We start from the raw sequence: 22,957 nt of genomic DNA on the forward strand, positions 1-22,957 counted from the left end.
GAATGGAGACAAAGTCACTTGGCCACAATACCTAAAGGCATTTTTAAAGAGCATTGCAATGAGTTCATCTGGTTGTCAGTTTCTGGGGAATCAAACAAAGGGGCATTCACACTTCACAAGAAATATTCACATTGTTAGTGAATGATAAGAATTAAAGGGATTTGAGTATAAATGCCTGAGTGTACAATGAGAGCACTGAAAATGAAAAGGTAGAGTCCACTCAAGTTGAATTCTATAAAGCCCTTTATTCAAAATTATTCCCTCATTATATTTCCTTTTATTTAATATTTTAAATAACTGTAAAGCTTATTTTAAATATAATAAAGTATGCACATTTTCCTAAACATGTTTCAATGATTTATGATATATCCGTATAATCATTTTTCAGTATTCATATCGAAGATGACAATTTCACAGCAACAACATAATATATTTAAATAAATCAATGAAAAGGAGAATATAATAGTACTATAAATACATTCTCATTTTTTCAAAAACAAACAAAATGCTCTAGATTTTAATAATAGGAATTTCTAATATACTTAAATGGCTTTCAACTGCTATAACTATCATCAAGAGAGCCAGGCATTTAAAGTATGCTGTGATTTTCATTTTAATCCAATTTAAAACATGACTCTTAAGAATGGGAGCTGTTCATGAATAAATTTAGAAATATTCATAAAATTGGAGAAATTAAAAATACTAGTTGTACCTTAAATTATAATATATAGTGTGACATTTCAAAGATTTGATAGACAAGGCCAAATACCAATAGAGCATTTTATAACAAGACTGCTAATGGAAAATCACCTGAATATAACATCAGATGACCAAGGAAATATACCCAAAGCCATTAGATTGTGGAGTTTTCATATCTCAGTGCTGTGCTGCTTCCTACATGACAATCACATGCCCTCATGTTGTGTAGGAATTGAATCAAAAGCAAGACCTCACCACCCCCAGCTACTTATCAGCAATTCTCCTTTCACTTCTTGATATACTTTAGAGTATATCTCAGGTCAAGATCAGGCACCAGGAAGGATCCTCTGAATAGACTTAACTCCCACCCCCGCCCCTTTATTCTATCCTCTTCACGATTTCCTCTGACTCACACTTAGACATCCAATGAAGGAATAGAGGGACGATAAAAGGAATTGGACAGGGAAGAAGACAGGGATTTCTATCACCCAAGAGACTATATGTTAAAACGGGTCATTCGTGTTTATACATTCCCTGTTAACTAGTCATTATCTCTCTTGTTATGATTGTTTTCATTAGTGGAAATTGTTTTCATCATAATTAAGGCCCAAGTGACATTTTCTAGGATCTTAGCCGATGAGGTACAATCTGGAATCAGAAAGGCCCTGATTTCAGTCCCATCATACACTCCTCCACCTGTTCACTGCACAACTGAGAAAGTCGCTTAGTGCCTGTGAGCTTCCTGAGTTGGAATCTGTAACTAAGGGTGACAGCACCTACCTCATGGGATCCTTGTGATGAACAGATGCTTAACTTGGGCCTTATACTTAAAGAGTGTTTAATGCCATAATGACTTCTACAGGACACCGCTAATTACCATGGAAGACCGTGGTCCTTGAGGCCCTGCAGGAGAACTGCAGGCCTCAGTTGTTTTTTACTTTCTCTGGTTCCCTGTCCAATATCTCCCCTTTCGCCCAAAGCTGTTATTGTCCTCTGCAAGTTTTCCTCCTACCTCACTGCAATCTGTAAAGCCAGGATGGACTTTATTGCTAATCATTTATTAAAGTTATTCACACAAGGGCATGAATAAGGCTAAACAGAACTGTGGACTCTTGCCTTTGTCAATGTCCACGGAATCTGTAATTTAGAACTTGGGGGAATTTTTTTCCTCATGTAAAGGAAAGCTCTGCTACTTTAAAAAACAATTAATAGCATAGTGCCTAAACATACTGAGGACCTATTCACCAGGATAAGTATAACTCCTCTGCATCTTCTATATACAAGAGTTCTTTACAGAGGCAAAAGTTAAGCAAATGGGTAACTGTCAAAAGACTCATAAACTATAAATGCTATACTGTGTTTTAACTTTCACTGAAGTCCCTTTTATTCTCATGGAAAAAAATTGTGAGTTCCACCCTGGCTGCAGTAGCTCAGTGGGTTGAGCTCAGGCTACGAACCAAAGGGTCACCAGTTCGATTCCCAGTCAGGGCACATGCCTGGGTTGCAGGCCAGGTCTCCAGTGGGGGCAGCATGAGAGGCAACCACACATTGATGTTTCTTTCTCTTTCTCCCTCCCTTCCCCTCTCTCTAAAAATAAATAAGTAAAAGCTTTTTAAAAAATGTGAGTTCCACAAGGACTGGGGACTTGTCTGTTTTCTTCATGGATCTACCTGGAGCACCTAGAATCATGCCTTGTATGTAAAAGAAGCTCAGAAAACATTTATTGAAAGATATGGGAAAATACACCTTTAAACTCCTGCCCTTGTTTAGAAACCTGAAAAATAAATAAATAAAACCATGTTTTGATTTTACTTAAAAATTATACAAAAAGGATGTGCCCCAGGCCTTGTGTTGACAAGGGCGGCTTCTAACGATTCATCCTGGCTTTGAACCTGGACTTGTGACCCACCCAATAAAACGTAAACCACTGAATGTTTCTGTGCCTCAGTGTCTCCTTCTTTAAAATGGGTATACATCTACCTCATAGTGTTGTTATTACGATAAAAAATGGTACTAAATGAGTAAATGACCTGAAATTTCCTGGCATAAAATAAGTGCTCGATAAACGCTGGGTGTATTTATTAAAACCTGAAAATTCACTGAGGAAAATGTCGGACCCCTTGAAGTCAACAGGCCTGAAAGTCTCCCAGCCACGCCAGAACTGAATAGCCGCGTGTCACAGCACTCTATGAACAAGTTCTCCACATTGTTTCAAGCTGCCCTCTCATCTCTTCTTGATGCACGAGTGTACTTTCTAAAACTACATGCAAGGGGGGGCGAGGAAGATGTCCGTGTTTTCACTCTTGCAAAGACTTGAACAATGCATTAGTCCCAAATGCTTGCTGGGAATGAGAAAACCTTGAACCATGCCACACAAAGCAGTTAATATGACTGCTCTAACCCTGAATTTAGCAGACTTATGCAACTAGAAAATTTTGGTGTTGCTTCCTGAATTTGGGAGCACGCAGAGTCAAGGAAACCCTTGCGGTGTCTTCAGGATGAATATAACGTTCAGTCACTGAGCGCCTCACTTCCTCCGCCTGTCTCACTTCCCTCGCTCCCTGCTTTCCCTGCAGCTGGTGCTGGGGACCGCGACTGGCTCACTGGCTCCCAGCCAGCGAGGGCGGGGGCGGACACTCGCCTCGCCGCAGCCGTAGCCGAGGGGACTGAGCGGCTGGGCGGGTGGAGACCAGGCGAGACCAGGCAACAAGCTCTGAAGCGCTTGGCTGTCAGCACAGTGTTCCTCCTGGACCTGGCAAGTCGGAACTCACCTGTAAACCAGGAGGATCAAACCAGCGGCGCCCACTGGGCTCGGCCCAGAGAGGCCGGGATCCGCAGGTGAGTCGCCCTGCCCTCCTCCCCACTCCACTCGGTGTCCAACAGGTTGGCCAGAGCGCCGCTCCCAGGGGCGCATGGGTGTGCTCCTCCTCTCACCTGGGCACGTTGCGCCGCTTCTCCCTGCACCGTTACTATTTAAACACCTGACCCAGCCCACGCCTGTTCTATTCCCTGGCTTTTGCCTTTCCTGCTCCATAAATGAGAGTTCTGTGGTGTCCTGGGAGCGCGCCCAGAACACCTGCTCTCCCGGAAACTTGTAGGGACAGAAATGGCTAAACCGAAAGTGCTTCAACACTTGGCAGCAGCTGGCACTGGTGCCCCTAGTTCTAACTGCCTCGTTGAGGCTTCAATTAAAAGCCGTCATTAATTATCCTTATTTCTTAACCAGAAGGCCAAATCTGAGAGAGGCGGGAGAAGAAAATACAGAGTGACAAGCCAGAATGAGAATGAATGGAAGCAAATGATGCGGCCCCCTCGCCCAGGGCACCTCCCCATGTGCGCTCGCCCACCCACCCCCAAGTGAACGCTCCCGGGGAGGCCGCGGAATCCGCCTCAGTAAAAGAAAAGGAGGGAGTATAAATCTTCAAGTTGGAAGAAACTCAGACCGGGTTACCACGGCCTCTGCTTTCCGAACTTTTCGTTTTGGTGCCCTGTGTGCAGGAGTGAGTCTTGTCATCCCCTTGCTTGCATTCTGCCCGCCAAGAGTCATCACCTTGTCCTCCGCCTGCACGCTAGACCGCCCTACACTCCCTCCCCACCCGGTGGAACACCCACCCCCCGGTAGCCAGGCTTTCAATCCCTGCACCTACACTGCCGTTACAAAGTCGGGGAGGGGGTGCAGAAGTCTGGGGAGGCCACAGGAACAGGCAGTGTGCCCTAGCTCGGTCCTGAGCTCAAACCATACCCGGCCCTTTCTGGGACACGACCCCTCTCCTCCCAGCCTCCAAGCTGCGGCACCTTGGCGCACTTTTGAAGCTCCCTAGCGGCGAGAGGCACCAGCGCAGCAGTGGAGAGAGTAGGGGTGCGCGGGTGGGGGGCACCCCCCTCGGCAGCCCGGGAAACCCCGGCCGCCACCAGGGGCCGTGCCACCGCCGCAAGTTTGTGGAGCCCCCAGGCAACAGCGGCCGGGATGGAGCTGTCTCCCCGCGGCCGGACGCCGCCAGACTCGCCGCTGGACAGCGTCTCCCTGGCCTCGCTGGACTCCAGCGTCTTCTGCAGCGAGGGCGAAGGGGAGCCCCTGGCGCTCGGGGACAGTTTCACGGTCAATGTGGGCGGCAGCCGCTTTGTGCTTTCGCAGCAGGCGCTGTCCTGCTTCCCGCACACGCGCTTGGGCAAGCTGGCCGTGCTGGTGGCTTCGTACAGACGCCCCGGGGCCCTGGCCGCCGCGCCCAGCCCCCTGGAGTTCTGCGACGACGCCAATCCCGTGGACAACGAGTACTTCTTCGACCGCAGCTCGCAGGCGTTCCGCTACGTCCTGCACTACTACCGCACCGGCCGCCTGCACGTCATGGAGCAACTGTGCGCGCTCTCCTTCCTCCAGGAGATCCAATACTGGGGCATCGACGAGCTCAGCATCGACTCCTGCTGCAGGGACAGGTACCGCGATAGGCTCGGTGGCTGGGCGGGGCGGCGGGAGCATCTGCGGGAGGGCCCCAGAGGTACAGATTGGAGGCTTTGCACAAGCCTCGCTCAACCCAGGCCTATGAATATTCGGCCACTTCTTAGCTGAACGTAGCAGTGAGGGGGGCTGGAAAGCATCAAAGCCAACTTTTGGTTGGAACTTTTTGAACCTTCTTTTTTGGGGGGGGGGGGTGTGAATGTATGCCAGTTCACTTACCAGGCAAGGGAGGTCGGACATGCAATAAATATTTGTGATTGAATACATGAATCACAAAAGCTATGCTCCAAAAGAGGCATATATTAGAGATGTAGGTCTCAGTATAAACATTATCATTTATCATACCTAGGACACTCACTTTCAAAACTCGGAGACATGCCCTAAATACAGAAGATAGAAACTTGATTCCTAGACTTTGATGATGACTATGCTGGAATTTTTTTAATTACTCTCATATCTTCATGAATACCTTTCCATTACACACACACACACACACGCACAAACACACACACAGTTTCATATGGCCAACTTCTGTTTTTTGTTAAAGAAAATGGGTTGAAAAATATATGAAAGTAGCTTTGTTATGTATCCTTTTGCGCAAAGTTCTACCACAAAAGCTTTTAAAATAATAAGCCTAAATGATAAAGTTAGAACACTGTGGGCAAGAGACAGCCTGGGTAAGATATGAGTGAACATTTTCTGCTATTTTTTACTAAAATAAGAAGCATAACCTCACTGCTAAGTTCAAATCTCATTTTAATTCCATATTTTTTTACAAAGTTGACTAATCACCAAGTTGCCTTCTCTAAAAGATACTTCAGAAGAAAAGAGCTGAGTGAAACATTAGATTTTAAGAAGGACACAGAAGACCAGGAAAGTCAACAAGAGAGTGAACAGGACTTCTCACAAGGACCTTGTCCCACTGTCCGCCAGAAGCTCTGGGACATCCTGGAGAAACCCGGGTCTTCCACAGCTGCCCGCATCTTTGGGGTCATCTCCATCATCTTCGTGGTGGTGTCCATCATCAACATGGCCTTGATGTCGGCTGAGCTAAGCTGGCTGGACCTGCAGCTGCTGGAAATCCTGGAGTACTTCTGCATTAGCTGGTTCACTGGGGAGTTCGTCCTGCGCCTCCTGTGTGTGCGGGACAGGTGCTGCTTCCTCAGGAAGGTGCCGAACATCATAGACCTTCTGGCCATCTTGCCCTTCTACATCACTCTCCTGGTAGAGAGCCTGAGTGGGAGTGAGACCACACAGGAGCTGGAAAACGTGGGCCGCATCGTCCAGGTTTTGAGGCTGCTCAGGGCTCTGCGCATGCTGAAACTGGGCCGCCATTCCACAGGTATTCATGTTTCATCGGTGTCTTTTAATGTGCTCCTGTTTGTAAGCAGTAGGGGTTTGACCCACAGTCCAAGGCAAGCAACTCTGAATTGATACTCAGAATGCCAACTCTCATATTTTACCCAACCATAATCTCCAAAAAGTTATTAGGAAGTAAAAACTTGAAGTTGTTATCACAGGTTATAAAGGTAACAATGCTTGTCAGACTCTTTCTCTCTGAAATTTGAGAAATAATAAGTCCACTTGTTAACCTCAATTTGTTTTAACGCAGTGCCCAGAAGATGTACAAAAAATAAAAACACTGTATCTCTTGAAGTTCCCAAATAAAATATGCATGAGCAGCACATAAAATATATGCATAAATTATACATGATATTTAGGGACAATAAGCCAGTTTCTCTTCTGTGTCCAGGAAAGCGCTTGCCACACATGTTCCTTGGCAGAAGAGAAATTCTCTCCCGCTGAGGTCATTATCTGGTTATCCAGAGAGATGACCAGGCCCTAGTGACCTTCTCCTAAGTTTTGAAGAAACAATGAACATATTTGCTTTGGAAGAAATCAGAAGACACCAATCAAGGCTTTACCTAGCATCTGAGAATTTTCTTGTCCATGACTTGGGATGCATGAAAGAGATGATAATAAGAATCCCCTAGCTTTTCATGTGTATCATAAAGCCTAGATAATCTAACAAACATCCTCCCTAGAAAAAGCTTCACACAGCACAGTTGTACTTGAAAATTATAGTCAATGTCAGGGAAGCGATTAAGGATGAGCTGGCCTCTGAGAACCAGCTCTGCAGTTGTGGGGAGTCTGGGGCTACATATGTGTTACCTTATGTTAGCCTTTAATGTAAAGAGGAATCCCATGAAAATCTTGTTAAAGTGCAAATTCTGACCCCCAATCTTTAGAGAGTCAGATACCAGTATTTGGGGTTGGGTCCAGGAGCACACATTTTAACAAGCTCACAGGTAATTTTGATGTACGGGGTTCTTGGACCCCACTGTATCACCACTGGAGTAGGATGCCATATTAATATCATATATACTGATGGAATACATATGACTACACATAACACGGCTAGAGAGTCCTATTAACCTAGGAACGTGTCTGCCTGGTAACCTAGAAGAAGTTAAAGGTGGTTGTCTCTCCCTATTAATACAGGGAGAAATTAACCTGAGACATTTTTCTCATTACTAAAGTGAATTAACTTAATATAATTTTGGTAGTGTGTTTTCCTAGCTAGTCTCACATACCAGGGATTTGATGATGGGGTTCCCAACAACTTTTAGAAGCACGACTCTTTGTTTCCTGACATACATAATGGGATGCTTTCTTTTAGTATTTGTAGCTCGCTTCGCAGGATTCAATTTTAAAACACCCAGTAAAGACCACATTTTTTTCCCAAACGAAAGGAAAAAGAAAATAATAGTAATTTCCACAATGTCACCTTTTCAGAGGTTTGTTTTAGTTCTAAAACAGGACAAAGTATTAATAAAGCATTAATTAGTGAAAAGATGAACGCGTGCAAACATTAGGCAATTGTATTTCAAGCATTACATTTAGCAAAATATAGATATAGATGACACATTTCCCAGTGTAATCACTATGAATATAAATTGAGAGGTATTACACAATAAGTTGGAACAATGGCAGCCTGAGAGCCTGGGTTTAAACCCTGGCTCTGTAGCTTTGAACTAGAGACACTCTCTGTCTATGCCTCAGGCTTCTCATCTGTAAAAAAGAATAATAATTACAACATCAATCTCCTATTGATTTTCTGAGAATTATCTGAGTTGATAGGTGTAACACGAAGAAATTCAGAGCATTTTACATTTCTTTACTAAATTGCTTAGAAGATTTCATCTTGAAATGAAAGCAGTCTCTCCCAAAACTGGGCTTTATTTTCATATGCTGTCAGTTTACTTCAGAAACACAATTCAGCACAGACACATCATTCTAAGAGGTATTGCTCTGGACTTCAGAGACAATATCATTGTGACATCAGGTTGATATGACTTCAAAATGTGGATACACATTAGTAGTATTTCTCTAATGTTAGAAGGGATACCTTACACAAATAACAGTCCCATTACGGTTGCATCTTACTCTTCTTAAGGCTTAATCTCTTCAGAGACGGGAATGAGCGCTCTTTGGTCTGTCTCCCAGCGTGGCAATGAATCCTCAGAACAGCAGTTGGGATTCACCAATGCCTCATAGTGGGGGAGTTTCCTAGTGGCTCCAGTCCTCCATACATTTTTGCAATGGAGGAATTTTCTAAATCCAGGTATACTTCCCTAGAAGAATGCAGAAATTTTATGTACTCCAAGGAGATATTTTTCCTCGAGTTTTGGTATTAAGGTTGAGAATCTCAGTGGGTGTCACAAGAGTTCAAGAACTTCTCAGATTGTCTTCTCAATGTGCGTACGACATTCCCATCTCAGTTGTGTCCATGATGCCTGACTTGCTTCAGCTGTTTCACTTCATTCCCACAGTGCATGTCCTTTTCTGCATCTGGCTTTCAGATAATGATATGCCATTGTGTTAAACTTTATTGGGAGGGTGAGAAAAAAGACACAACATATAAGGGGACAGCATTACACTGGCATTAGAAAAGTATGCCGAAGTGATGCACTGCAGTGCAATTCTGACCCAGTGTGCCCCCCACATGCAACACTGCAAAGGCCTCCCACTGTACAGATTCACGTGCACTTTCCCATCATATACCCCTGATTGCTTTTTCATGTCACCCCTCACCTTTTTCCATATAAGTAGTAGGTGTTTAATAAATACATTAGTGGGTGAATACATTCTTCCTATCCTTCTTGATCCAGCCCCATCAACTAAACTGTGAGTTTCCTGAAGGCCAAGATTATGATTTGTCGTCTATACACCCCAGAACATTGCCCGCTGCTGGAAACATATTGATATTAGATTATAAATGCATGCTTGTGGGTGGATGTGAAGGAAGGGAGGGGAGGTTGGGAGAAGGGGGGAGGAGGAGGAGAGGGTGCCAGTGACTGACAGCAGATGTTCTATTACAGGATTGCGCTCACTCGGGATGACAATCACCCAGTGTTATGAAGAAGTCGGCCTACTGCTCCTGTTCCTGTCTGTGGGAATTTCTATATTCTCCACCGTGGAATATTTTGCTGAGCAAAGCATTCCTGACACAACTTTCACAAGCGTCCCTTGTGCTTGGTGGTGGGCCACAACATCCATGACCACAGTGGGCTACGGGGACATTAGACCAGACACCACTACAGGCAAAATCGTGGCCTTCATGTGTATATTATCAGGAATCCTTGTCTTGGCTTTGCCTATTGCTATCATTAATGACCGCTTCTCTGCTTGCTATTTTACCTTAAAGCTTAGGGAAGCAGCTGTTAGACAGCGCGAAGCTCTAAAGAAGCTCACCAAGAACATAGCCACTGACTCATACATCAGTGTGAACTTGCGAGATGTCTATGCCCGGAGCATCATGGAGATGCTTCGACTAAAAGGCAGAGAAAGAGCAAGTACCAGGAGCAGTGGAGGAGACGATTTCTGGTTTTGAATGCATTTTTAATTTATTTACAGAACTTGTGAAAAACTGACTCAGTCGATAAAGCCTTGACACAGTCATTGGTGTACTGCTGAGAAGTCCTTTTTGAGTACTCCCTGTGTTTGTTTTTGCTGATACATTGCTTGGTCTGCTAGAATAGTTGATATTTCCCCAAACCCCTGCACAGTGCTTTCATAGACTTGAGTCTCAAAAATAACCATTGAGCACAACCCAATAAGCAAGGCCAGTATGCACATTGCCAAATATAAAACATTGCAGTACATACAACAAAGTTGAATGTTTTATGTATCACTAACTGTAAGTTTTTTGCACCACTAATTTAAAAAATGTTAAATTGCATAGCCCAGAGAAAAGATAAGTGAACATTTAAGAATACAATGAACAACTTTGCTATTTAAAAATATTCCACAAGGAAATAAAAAAACTTTACCCATCCATTAAAGCTATTGAATATAACAGTCGCCTCTGCAAAAAAAATATCCTGATTTGTTAGTTATGTCTTCCCTCTGGTGCAAAACTGGCTCACAAATGGACTGACCTCTGTATTCCACCATCACTAATGTAGAAAGGCTTTGAGAAGTATACATCTTTGGCCTCCCCACTGTGGAGTATGAAGCAGATATCTCTTAGTACTTCATGGAAAATAGACGGTCTTTAAATATCTCTTTATTGATGTAGTGTTCAAATTATGTTTTTAAAATCATGAACGTGTAAAGGTGAAGTAAACAGTTTAAACTTACACACTGAAATTATTTGTTAGTCTTATTTTATAAAATTAGAATATGTTGAATGATATCACTGGATGAACTTGAAGATCTTTTATTTGTTAAAATATATGGATAATTTTCTGACTGTCAAGGTAAATAACTAATGTTCAAACTTCACACGCATTGTGACCACACTTGGACATTTGTGATAATAAAATTCCTAGACATTCTGTTATATAATTAAAACCAAAAGCTCTAAACCTAATAATTAGTTGTTTCCCAATATTCTAGAAAATGAGGTTTTTAAAACTAATAATATGGAGTATCACTTTAATACCTGCATTTTCAGTGGGTGTGTTATTGTCCACAATGGGATGAAAATTTGTTCTTGGGGAACAAAAGTATCTTACTCTTTTTATTCATAAAACATATGTGTCTGTGCAATCCATAAACATACATAGAATATAACTCTGATGTTAAAATTTAATAGGGTAGAAATTAGGAAAAAATTTCTAAGAGGCTTCTTTTCAGGGTTGAGTGGTAATAAAAAATTAACATGTAGAAATACTGCTTTAATATATGACTATACCATATTGTATCAATTTTCCTGAAGACATTCTATTATACTATGAACTACAAAGAAAAGAAAAAAAGAAATAAAAGAGAGTTAAAATGAGAAGCTAATCAATTGTAAGATGCCATTAAGTGTACAATACATCCAGGCTTAGGATATGTAAAAATTTAAAGTATGCATCTTAAAATCAATGAAAATCATATCTACTACCTCTGGTTTTCTGATAGGCATTTTTAAGCTCTAAAAACATTTTATTGATGTTATAACTTGTAGATTATATGCTAAAATGTTTTAATCCACTTGGCTTATTTCCACTTCTCCCAAATATTATCTATGAGTAGTAATGAAATAATTTTCCTTATACACAATTCTTGATGTTCAGCCCAGCACAGGGACACTAGTTCAATCCCTTCAGTCTTAAGGGAAATAGAAGTTGGACTCAGATGGCAAACTGATGCTGGCTTCTCTAGAACTCTGTCCAATTAAGAACAGTTACTTCAATCTAGGACCATGTTCTATACTCATCACATATTATCCCTATTATACAATTACTATTCCTGTTCTCTTCTAAGTATATAGTTTATATATTTATTCATCAACAAATACTTGTTTTGGACTCAGTTGTGTGCTGGTCCTCGAGATTCTTTATTATACCATACCAGGTACTATTCTCTTGTATTCACTATTCTATTTGAGGGTTTGCAGGGAATACAAATGACAAAGGTGAGGCCCAAGGAAATGAAATAACATCCACATTCATTCAGCCCATACACGGGTGACAGAGCCATGACTAAATCCCAGCCTGCTGGGAACACCCCTAAAGGTCACATCACAGGTTTCATTATTCCCAACAACCTATATGTGGGGGATTTTCATCACAGGTACACAAGCTGGTTAGTTTCTCGTGGGTGGGCAGGGTTAATATTCCTTAAGAAAAATATCAGCTATTCTCAGAGGTGGATTGGTGCCTTGAAGGAACAGTTGCTCTCACACCTTAGAGTCATTATTAAACAAGAAAATATCATCTTTAGAATAATTAATAGTCAAAAATTTAAAAACTATATGTAATATATATATATGTTCTTTTTCATACCACAGAAGATTCTAAACATGATCTCCACAAATGTGGTATGTCAGTTGTATGAATTTTGTCATGATGTGGACATTTCAAAAGAAATTTTCAACTATCACTACTTAGTCAACTTTGCTATTAAATAAAATACCAGTATAGTTAGTCAACAAAGTATATGCAAGCAAACCAAATTTAATTTAGATAACAAATCAAGGAGGAACTCTGTTAGTTTTATGTTCTATCATTAAAAACCATTTGACAGTATCATTAAAGTCTAAGAATTATTGCTATAAAAGAGTATTTAGTTTTTGGAAATATAAATAATGGAATTATTGGCTTTCTGAAAGCTCAGAGAATACTATTTAAAAACATTTGAGTGAAAGAGGTAATTCTTGAGTACCTCAAAGAGCAAGGCTAAGAAATTACAGAGCTCTCTCTGGTGGAAATTGTATCATGTTCATGCTTTATTTTTCTTCTACAAATGGAAGAAATTGTTGCATTCATCACTTTAATGCAAATTAGTATTTAGTACCATGTCTTAGATGCACAAAGAAGTTAACTGAAGTAGAAATCCCAATGCTTTATTTCAATGTGGAATTCTTACTGTCATTAAAATCTTTTGACTAGCCCTTGCAAAAAATATATATGCTGGCCCGAGTTTTGTAAGCAAACATCATCCTTGGTAAGCTTACTCTTTTGACAAATATTTCCACTGATACATTTTGACAACATGAAAAGCCTACTCTTTTGAAACATTAGCCATTAACATATCTTTCTTATAAATTCTTCAATACAGGTCCAAGAAGATATTGGTTGGCAAGTGATATGGTCTAATGCATCCCTTTTTAATTTCTTTTGCAAAGCAGCCCCCCCATAAACCTCTCTCCAAGCCATGCTGATGTATATATAGCATTAAAATGTCAAGTAAGGAGAGTTTTAATCATAAACTCCACTGACGATGGCTTACACTGCACGTCTTCAGTGGTAAAGGGATAACCTGGATGCTCTCGATCTTCATGTCTTTGCCTTATATTAAAATCATTCCCTATTTACCTCCTCATTTCCATTGCCTCTGAGGTCCTTCCTACTATGCAGCTGGTAAAATCCAAACCTTAATTCAATCCAATCTGGTGCCTACTTGTGCCTGCTCCTGAAGAGCTAGTCATGGTAACAGAAAAGACAATGCATGCTACTGCTCTCACTTAATATTCATACCTACAACCCCAAATGGGTTCTTAATGCTGCTGGCAATCATACTGCAATTTCTAAATACATCCACCATCGCTAGTTAAATATCAACCTCTCGCACCTCCCTGGGATTCCACTTTCACCCAGAAAATACAATCATTTGGAAGAAATTTCCTACAAGAGCTGGCACGCATGTTTATCCATGTTTGTCCACCTGTACCTGTTCTCTCTGCCTTTCCTCTGGTTATTGAGGTTGAACTGTCCATCCTGTCTCTGCTGTGCAACACTGGAACGCTACTTCCGTAAGTCCTTTCCCTCTCCTTACACTACCCTCACTTTCCCTACTGGACCATTCCTAGCAGCATAACAATATGATTTAATTTTTCTCATCTTAAAAAAGAAAAACAATGAAAACAAAAACTAAGCAAACAACTACAATAGGAACAGAATCAGAGAAATGGAGATCACATGGAGGGGTTTCAGTGGGAAGGGAGGAAGGGAGGAAGGGGGGAAAAGTACAAGGAAGAAGAAGCATAATTGGTAGACATGAAAGACATGGGGAAAGATGAAAATGATACAGGAAGCAGAGAATTCAAAGAACTGTTATGCACAACCCATGGACATGAACTAAGTGGGGGAAAGCTGGAGGGTTGGAGGATGCAGATGGAGGGGGGAAATTGGAAAAACTGTAATAGCAGTTTTAATAAAATATACTTTAAAAATGAAAACAAGCAAGCAAAAAATTCCTTGGAACTACTTGACCCTCCAGGCAACACCTGGTTCCCTTCTCTGCATTATGGCAAAACTCCTTGACAGTATTTTCTATACTCACCCTCTTTATTTCTATATTCACTTTTTTTCCTATTCTTTCTTGAAAAGCCATTCCAGGTCAGCAATCATCCCATCACTGCTGAACTCAACCATCAATTCTGATACTGTATATTGCTGAATTCATCTGCAGCATTTACAAAGTTCATTACAGACTCCACCTTAAAACCCTTTCTTCACTTGACTTCTAGCCCATCACACGCACCTGATTCTCCCCTTCCCCTACTGCTCCATTCATCTTTTTGAGTTGAAGTGGTCAGTCCATCCTAGTCCTCATCTCTTCCCTATGTACATTGTTTCCTTGATAAAATCATCCTGTTTCATGGCTTAAATGCCAGTGATGATACTTGGTCATCACTGGTTGGCAACTTCCAAAATTCTGTGTGAAGTCTAGACCTCCCCTCTCATTTTCTACATCTTCAGACTCGTGCATGTAACCGCCTATTCAGTATCTACACCTGGGTGTCCAATACATATCTCATGATCAACACATCCAGTGCTAAATGATGGTTTCCCCAAAACCCCACATTAGTACAAGTGCCCTGAGAGGAGGTTGAACCTGTGATTATTGTAATATTATGTGCAAAACATTTACTGGGAGGAAAAGCTTGTGGAGAATAAAGAGGAGGAATCTAGTGGAAAGAATGGACCTTCAGACAATGATGCTGATCTGATGCACATCAGAGGGAAGAAGGAAAGAAGAGGGAAAGAGGAGGACTGGGTAGGAACAGTCTCAGATGGCAGCCCAGTTCTAAGAAAATCTCAGCCATGTTGATGGGGAGTCTCGAGCAAAAGCTCTCTGTTAAGAAATCCCACCTCTTTTCGAAAAGGGAGCATTAATACCTCAGAAGGCAACAGCTTGGGCTGTCGGAAGTCCTGCTACCTCTAGAGGAGACCTAGCTGTGCCTTTAGATGGCCATGGTGGTCTGTCCTGGAACGGCAACAGTCTGCTTTTCTAAGTGTGCTCAGAACTAGCCATGGATATCATGGACCTCATTCCAAGGGTCATCACTCATCACTAGAACACTCATTACTGCAGCGGGCCTCAGAACAACAGCCAGTAGTCATTTCTATCTCTTCCACTATCCACAGCACCCCATCGCAGCACACTGTCCCCCATCACAGCAGAGCACCCTAAAAGACTTGGAGAGAAAATTCTAGTTTGCTAGTGTCAGCCTCAGAGAAGAGTTTCATATCCTAGAAAACACTTTTATCATTACTGTGTCCTGAACTGCACCAGAATCAGTTATGCTATACAGAATTGTCACTTCCACACTACTTTCTTTCATCTTTGAACAAAAAACATGGCATTAAAAAATGGTATTCCAGGAGGATATTTCAAAACGATGTAAATCCCATTTTATTCTTCTCTGAGCTGCTAACATCATGCTCAGTATGATGTGTTTTAATAGGCACTATTAATAATCCAATGACCCTAAAAAATACTTTTATGTTTACATATTAACTTAGGTACACCCACTATAGACAAACACATGTAGCTTTCAACAAATGATGAAATGAAATCTGAAATAACAGAAAATAAGATAACGTTTGGATATCTTCAACATGTACTAAGGTGAGCTATGTTTCTTCCAACTATACAAGACCTTAAATCACCTTCTTTAGAAGGTCTGTCATCTCAGGGGTTTTATAAAAGAAGATAATGGTAATACATGCATTTTCTACATTATTCTATTGTTCAACCAAATTATTTCCAATAAACACTAATTAAAGAAGTTTCTACAAGTCTGGCACATGCACACACTGATGTGAAAACATACAGAGGTGAAGGGGGAAAGGGAAGTTTAGGATAACAAATATGACTTTTAAATTATTGGAGGAAAAATGTTTCTTGACTTGTATCACAAATCACCTAAGTAATTCACAGGGGATCTATGGGTAGAATTTCAATGATCTATCAAATAAGACAATCAAATCTTCCTTAAAAAGTAACTTCATGTTTTTCTAAACCAGGACAATTTTCCCCAAACCATGTCTTTATACATGTCTTTGGTGTACAGCAAATGTTTTATTTTAAACTAGTCTATAATTATTATTGTCAACTAATTCTTAATGGTACATGTGAAAATAAAAGACAGTTACAGTTGCTATGGTAACTATGGAGGAAACCCCTTTCAATGGGCCTTTATCTTAAAGTTCAAGAAAAATGAAATTTCTTCACATCCAACAATACCACCTTTATCACAGGCCACCAGGAAAAAATAAAAGAAAGAATAAATGAATGAAAATGTGTCAATAAAAGCCATTCTTCTACCTTTAGTTGTTCACACAAGCTAATAACTGCTCCCTGGAAAAATCTCTATGCATCACAGTGAGATCTTTTTATTTAACTTTAAAAATAGACTAATTAATAATTTTTAAATGTACAATCAATGGACATTTGACAAATTCTCTAACAGTACTCTTCTTGACCTTTTTGTTTCATTATTCTACACTATCTTTTCCATAGACTAATAAAAAATGCTTTAAAAATATCACGTAATGAAACCACTTGCTTTGATTCAAAAATCCTCAATGCATGGACAAACAGACCCTACCTCTTCACTTTGCATTTATCATATTATCTTGCAAATAAATCATCAGAGAAATTTTAGCAGATGTATCTGATAATTCAATTAGCAACATCATCTATCTCACTCATTACTGACATCTATTTTCTAGAACTATTTTCAGAGCACACAGCAAGAGTTTTTTTTTTTCTTTTAATTGTACATGACATCCTTTCAAGGGCATATGCAGAGAGAGGGGCTAGTCGACTGGTACTCACATGAACAGGATAATTCATGATCCAGAAACAAGAAAGTATTGTGACATGATTTGTCCAATCAATACCAGAATTGTCAAGGGCAATATAACAGCTTCTTGCTACCTTTGCTAAAATTTCGAAAACTGGTAGATTTGTGGATCAAAGAATGTGTTATAAAACAAAACACACATATTGGAGTAAAATAGAAGTGATTTTCATGAAACAAATAGTGAGGCGATTTCCAATATTCGTATGGTACTTCTCTGTGTTATCATTTTAATACCAAAACATGATCCTTAGTAGAAGTAATTACACAGCTCTTACTCTCCTATTTGAAAACAACTTGAATTGTTTTAGTACACAGAGCGTGTTATTTTTTTAACTGCATAGCAAAAAGCCATTAACAAGTAATGAAATAAACTGAATGGTGACCATTATTTTTTAATAGAGCAGATGGCCTAGAATGGAATGGAAGGGTGGGTCAGAACAGAGACAGGATAGGGCATTAAAGATAGCATACCATAGCATATATTAAAGTACACCACTATAAAAAAGAGAAACAGGGAAAAATAAAGTGCAACTCACAAGTCCTGAGCAAGAACCACAATGCATTGCAAACAAGCACGGCAGCTATGAAAATGGGACGTGGAAGGAAGGGGCTGGAAACACACACATTGCTACAAAAGATGAATCGCTCCTATTTCTTGACTTTGTGGTACATGATTTTGTCTGTAGTTATAACTGAGGCATTAAGATTTCACAATTCAACTTTAATCAACATAACTCACAGCAGGTTGTGAGCCAGAACAAGTATATTTTACCTACTACTGACAAAACTCTGTGCTCCAAATAGGGTTGGTTTTTTTTATCAACTTCCTATGTACTTTTTGAAAGGCTATCAGTGGTATAACAGTCTCTTAGTTGATGGTAACAGTAATATTTTAATTGAGTTGAAACCAGTTGCCTATAAAATGGATTGCTTCATTATATTAGAAAACAATAATGTGAAAATTACAGGACATGTTTAAGACCTATCACTGGAACTTAAAGTGTAAATAGTGACAATATTTGAAGCAAATGGCCTCTGTAATCAGCAAGCTTCTCCTTTATTTGAACTACATGCTAAAAAAAATACAACACTTGGTGACAGAGTCAGAACACAATTTTATTAAATATGCAAACCTCAGTGAAAATAACAAATTTCAATGTTAATTTTAATGATATCCCTGTAGAAGAAACCTTTAAACTTCAAAACTGAAAACTCACTGAAAATACAGCACACCAACTAATTAAAATATCCCCAACATATGATCGAAGAAAAATATTAACTTAAATAATTTCCTAATTTTCTATAACTGCTAGTAAAAAATGCATTTTTACTTTACTTTATAACTTAGGACAAAGTAGGAAATAAAATGGCTCATACAACTTTCCAGAGAACGTATTACTTTTTAAATAATAAATCAACTGAAAATTCAAAACTATATTTCTTAGCAATATACAATATTCAGTGTTTTTTTCCTTTTTATTGAATTTATTGGGGTGACACTGGCTAACATAATTACACAGCTTTCAGGTGCTCATGTCCACAACACACCATCTGTACACTGTATTCTGTGCTCACCACTCCAAGTCAAGTCTCCATCCATTCATCATATATCCTCCTTACATCCCCTTGTACCTCCCTCCACTCCTCTCCATGGCAATTACCACACTATTGTCTGTTTCCCTGTTTTTCTATCTTTTTTTCTTTTTTGTTTAATCCCTCCCCCATTCCCTGGATATCTGTCAGCCTGCTCTCTATCTATGAGTCTGGCACTATTTTGCTTGTTAGTTCATTTTCTTCATTACATTCCACATACGAGTGAGATCATATGGTACTTGTCTTCTCTGACTGGCTTATTTCACTTTAGCATAATACTGTCTAGGTTCACTTATGCTTTTACAAAGGATAAGATTTCCTTCCTGTTCACAGACTAGTGGTATTCCATTATGTAAATATACCACTGCTTTTTTATCCATTCATCTACTGATGGGCATTTGAGCTGCTTCCAAATCTGGTCTATTGTAAACCATGCTGCAGTGAACATAGGAGTGTATATATTCTTTCAGATTAGTGATCATCAGTAAATCAACAAATAATAAATGCTAGCAAGGATGTGAAAAAAGGGAATCCTAGTGCTCTGTTGGTGGGAATGATGCAGCCACTGCAGAAAGCAGTATAGTTATCTCAAAAAAATTAAAAGTGGAACTGCTCATACCCAGCAATTCCGCTTCTGGGAATTTATCCAAAAAAACCCAAAACACAGTATTTTGTATAAAATTAATTAAACTTGTTATATCATTCTGGAATGTATTAGTTGTCCCAGAAAAAGTCTAAGAGAGGTTACTTATGCTTAGTGATAATTCACTACGTGTCTCTTGTATTTCTGAATATTTTTCAAATGAAAGCACTGATACATTTGTTCCAAATAATCTTTTCAAGATGTCTATATAGCACAAAATGTTGAAATAGAGAAAGCATCTCCTCAGAGACACACGTAGATTTGTGTGATGCCCAGAATAATAAACATAATGTGTCCCTTTGAGTCAAGGTTGACATGTTTACTTGAAGCCTTTTAAAAGATTAGGTTTTTCTAAAGAAAAAAAAAGATTAGGTTTTCTGAACTTGACTCACATTCACTACTGGTGCTGCACTGACCAAGACGACGTCCCTGTCACTCCCCTGGGACTGGGGAAGCTGGCACCACCTTGTTTGCCGTGAAGGTCGAAGCCCTTCACCTGTGTCCCAAGAATCTCACATCTTCTGAAACGGCAGCAGGGTAACTTGCTAGCTTACGAGAAGGGCGAAATCTCAGAAACCTCACAATTCTTGACGGAGTATGAACTCAAAGTTAATTTTATGTTTTTCTAAATGTCAATTAACCACAGTTGGCAGAGATTTTCTATGTGGTATTTTGGTAATAAAAATGCTGTAGTATTTAACTGGTATTTTAAGCATTCCTTATGGGCAGCCGAACATATGGAAAGGTTTCCAAAAGTAGTATTACTATTGCAGACAAGACTCAAATCCTCACCTTTTCCCCCACCTGTTCCCCAAACTGGTTGCATCACATTGAAGAGGGCATGTATAACAAAAGGAATTTGAATTAAATAAAACTAGAAATACATTCGTATCTTATTTTTGTCTCAAACTTTTAATTATTACTTTATTGAAGAAAATAGAAAAACCATTAGTAGATCAATTTGCTATTCAAAACCCTGCATCAATAACTGAGTTAAACTCATGCCTCAAATGAATAAATTACTATAATTCATTTGTTATTATAGTTCATTAAAATTATTACAATTTGGTTCTTAATTTACACTGAAAAAGAATTGTCAGATATTACATTTATTGTAATTTTGGATTAATATTAAACACTATTTTGTATTGTAAAACAGTAAAAATTGTTAATATTTACAGCGTACTTAATTGAACCAGAATTGTCATCCTTGACTGAGATAGAGAAATTAAGAAAAAAAAAACTCAACCAGGCATAAATGTTGTACGTAGCTTTATCTTTGTGTGTTCTGGACAGCCAGACATGCTTATCACCTTAAATTAAATATTTTCTAATTTGTAAGGAAGTTGTTTAAGTATCTTTCTTGTGAGCTATGAAGTACCAATAAAATATTTTATATATAGCCCTGGCTGGTGTAGCTCAGTGGATTGAGTGTGGGCCTGCAAACCAGACGATCGCGGTTTGATTCCCAGTCAGGACACATGCCTGGGTTGCAGGCCAGTTCCCAGCAGGGGATGCAAGAGAGGCAACCATACATTGATATTTATCTCCCTCTCTCCTTCCCTTCCCCTCTAAAGATGAATAAATAAAATCTTTAGAAATATATTTTATATATAATTGCTTTTATAGAAAAGGCAAACTTGATCTTACATGTATGTGTATAGGTTGCATGTTTGCTGGGGGATGGTCACTCCAAGTGCATTTTTTACTATACTTTCTGTGTTATTTGAAAACACTAAAAAGTGAAACTCAAAGTATAAATAAATATCGTGGGACTATACTGATATAAATAAATGAGTGAATATATTCATTAAGGAGGGATAAGAGATAAATCGTCCATGAACAAAAATTCCAAATCATTTCCGTAGCTGATCCGCCCCCCAGAACAGGAAGTGTAACTCCACATTCATTAAGTGTTGACTGTGGTTGGAGAATTTCTTGGAAAGATTTCAGGAGAGCCAGGAGCAGCAAAGTATTTACAGTGGAGAAACTTGCCAGACTCTGCCACGTAATGGAGGTCAACACCAACACGCACACACCATGTTGATAGCGTGGACCCTTGCTCTCCCCCAAACTCACAACCCCAATCTAATCATGAGGAAAGTGCCACATGAATTGCAAGAGAGGGACATCCTACAATATGCCTGACCAAGCCTCAAAACTTTGGAGAACGTCAAAAACAAGGAGAAGTGTCAGAAACTCTCAGAGCCAAGCAAAACATAGAGTCATAACTACTAAATGCGAGGTCGTGGTGTCCTGGATCTGATCCTGGAAGAGAAAAGGGTAGTGGGCAAAAACTAAGGACATGTGAATCAACTAAGAACCCTGGTTAACAATACGGCAGCAAAACTGGTCCACAACTTGTAATAATGTATCAAACTCACACAAGATGGTAAGAAGAAGAACACCTGCTTGGGTCTGTTTGTAAGAAACTTCTGCACTATATTCTCAATTTTCTGTAAATCAAAAACTGCTCTTAAAAATTTAAATTAGTTTTAATTTAAAATGAATTAATGTGAAAAATATGTTACTTTGTTTCTCTCTTTAACAATAAGCCTTGTGTCAAAATATGTGTTATTTCTATTGCATATTAAAAAATTAAGTTACTGGGAGGAGACATTCATGATTCATGGAAAGTCTCAAATTACTTCTCTAAATAATTCACTCAATACTTAAGGCAACCAACATATGACTATAATGTTTAATAACACAGCCTTTCAAAATGCAGAGAAGGGAAAGTTACAACTTCAATGAAATATAAGGGTTATCTAAAATTTCCTTCTGAGTTACATTTTAATTATTAAAAATTAAATGGTTACTTAAATTATTAATAAAATTCTACATCATTGAATTAATCATTCAATCTTAGATGGGTTGTTTTCTCACTTGGGTTTACTTGGTCTCTCTTTAATGTCACCATGAGTGTAAAAGGAGCTGGCTGGTTTTTTGTTAGTATTTTAAACGTTATATCTCTTCTAAAGAAGCTCACAAACTAGCTACAGGAACAACTATAGATCAATTTAGCTTGGCCTTTACATCTAAGAGGATAATCTTATTGTGTTGCTTATTCAACACCACTGTAATCAATAAAAATTCTCATCTATTTTCCTTCAAAGGAAGGTTAAAAGTTTAGCCATTTCATTGGCTGTTCAAAGCTGATGGATTAACATGTTGGTCCTGTACAAAGTACTCGCTTATCTGAAAGACAATTCCTTTCAAACAAGCAAGCAAAATAAAAACAACGACACTGAAATAGAGAACAGGGGGACAGTGACCAGAGGGGAGGGGGTGGAATTTCAGGGGGAAAGGGGAAGGATTTAGAGGAAATAGTATAAAGGACACATGGACAAAAACTAACGGGGGTGGAAATGGGAGGGAGGTGGGGAGCACTGGAGGGGGTGGGCTGGGATGGGAGTAAAAAACAGAAAACTGTACTTGAACAATAATTAAATAATTTTTATAAAAAGACAATTCCTTT

At 39.5% G+C, this 22,957-nt stretch overlaps 1 protein-coding gene across 1 annotated transcript; it reads left to right on the forward strand.

Annotated features, from left to right (window-relative positions):
* Positions 1-4,663: 4,663 nt before the first annotated feature.
* On the forward strand, positions 4,664-10,049 carry KCNV1 (potassium voltage-gated channel modifier subfamily V member 1). The gene is made up of 3 exons (XM_037152054.2): positions 4,664-5,133; positions 5,968-6,497; positions 9,538-10,049. The coding sequence occupies exons 1-3, from the start codon at positions 4,667-4,669 to the stop codon at positions 10,047-10,049; spliced, it is 1,509 nt and encodes a 502-aa protein (XP_037007949.1). The 5' UTR covers positions 4,664-4,666.
* The last annotated feature ends 12,908 nt before the right edge of the window (positions 10,050-22,957 follow it).

The sequence above is a fragment of the Artibeus jamaicensis genome, unplaced genomic scaffold (assembly GCF_021234435.1).
Source record: "Artibeus jamaicensis isolate MK-2021 breed Jamaican fruit bat unplaced genomic scaffold, CSHL_Jam_final scaffold_916, whole genome shotgun sequence".
NCBI classification, from domain to species: Eukaryota; Metazoa; Chordata; class Mammalia; order Chiroptera; family Phyllostomidae; genus Artibeus; species Artibeus jamaicensis.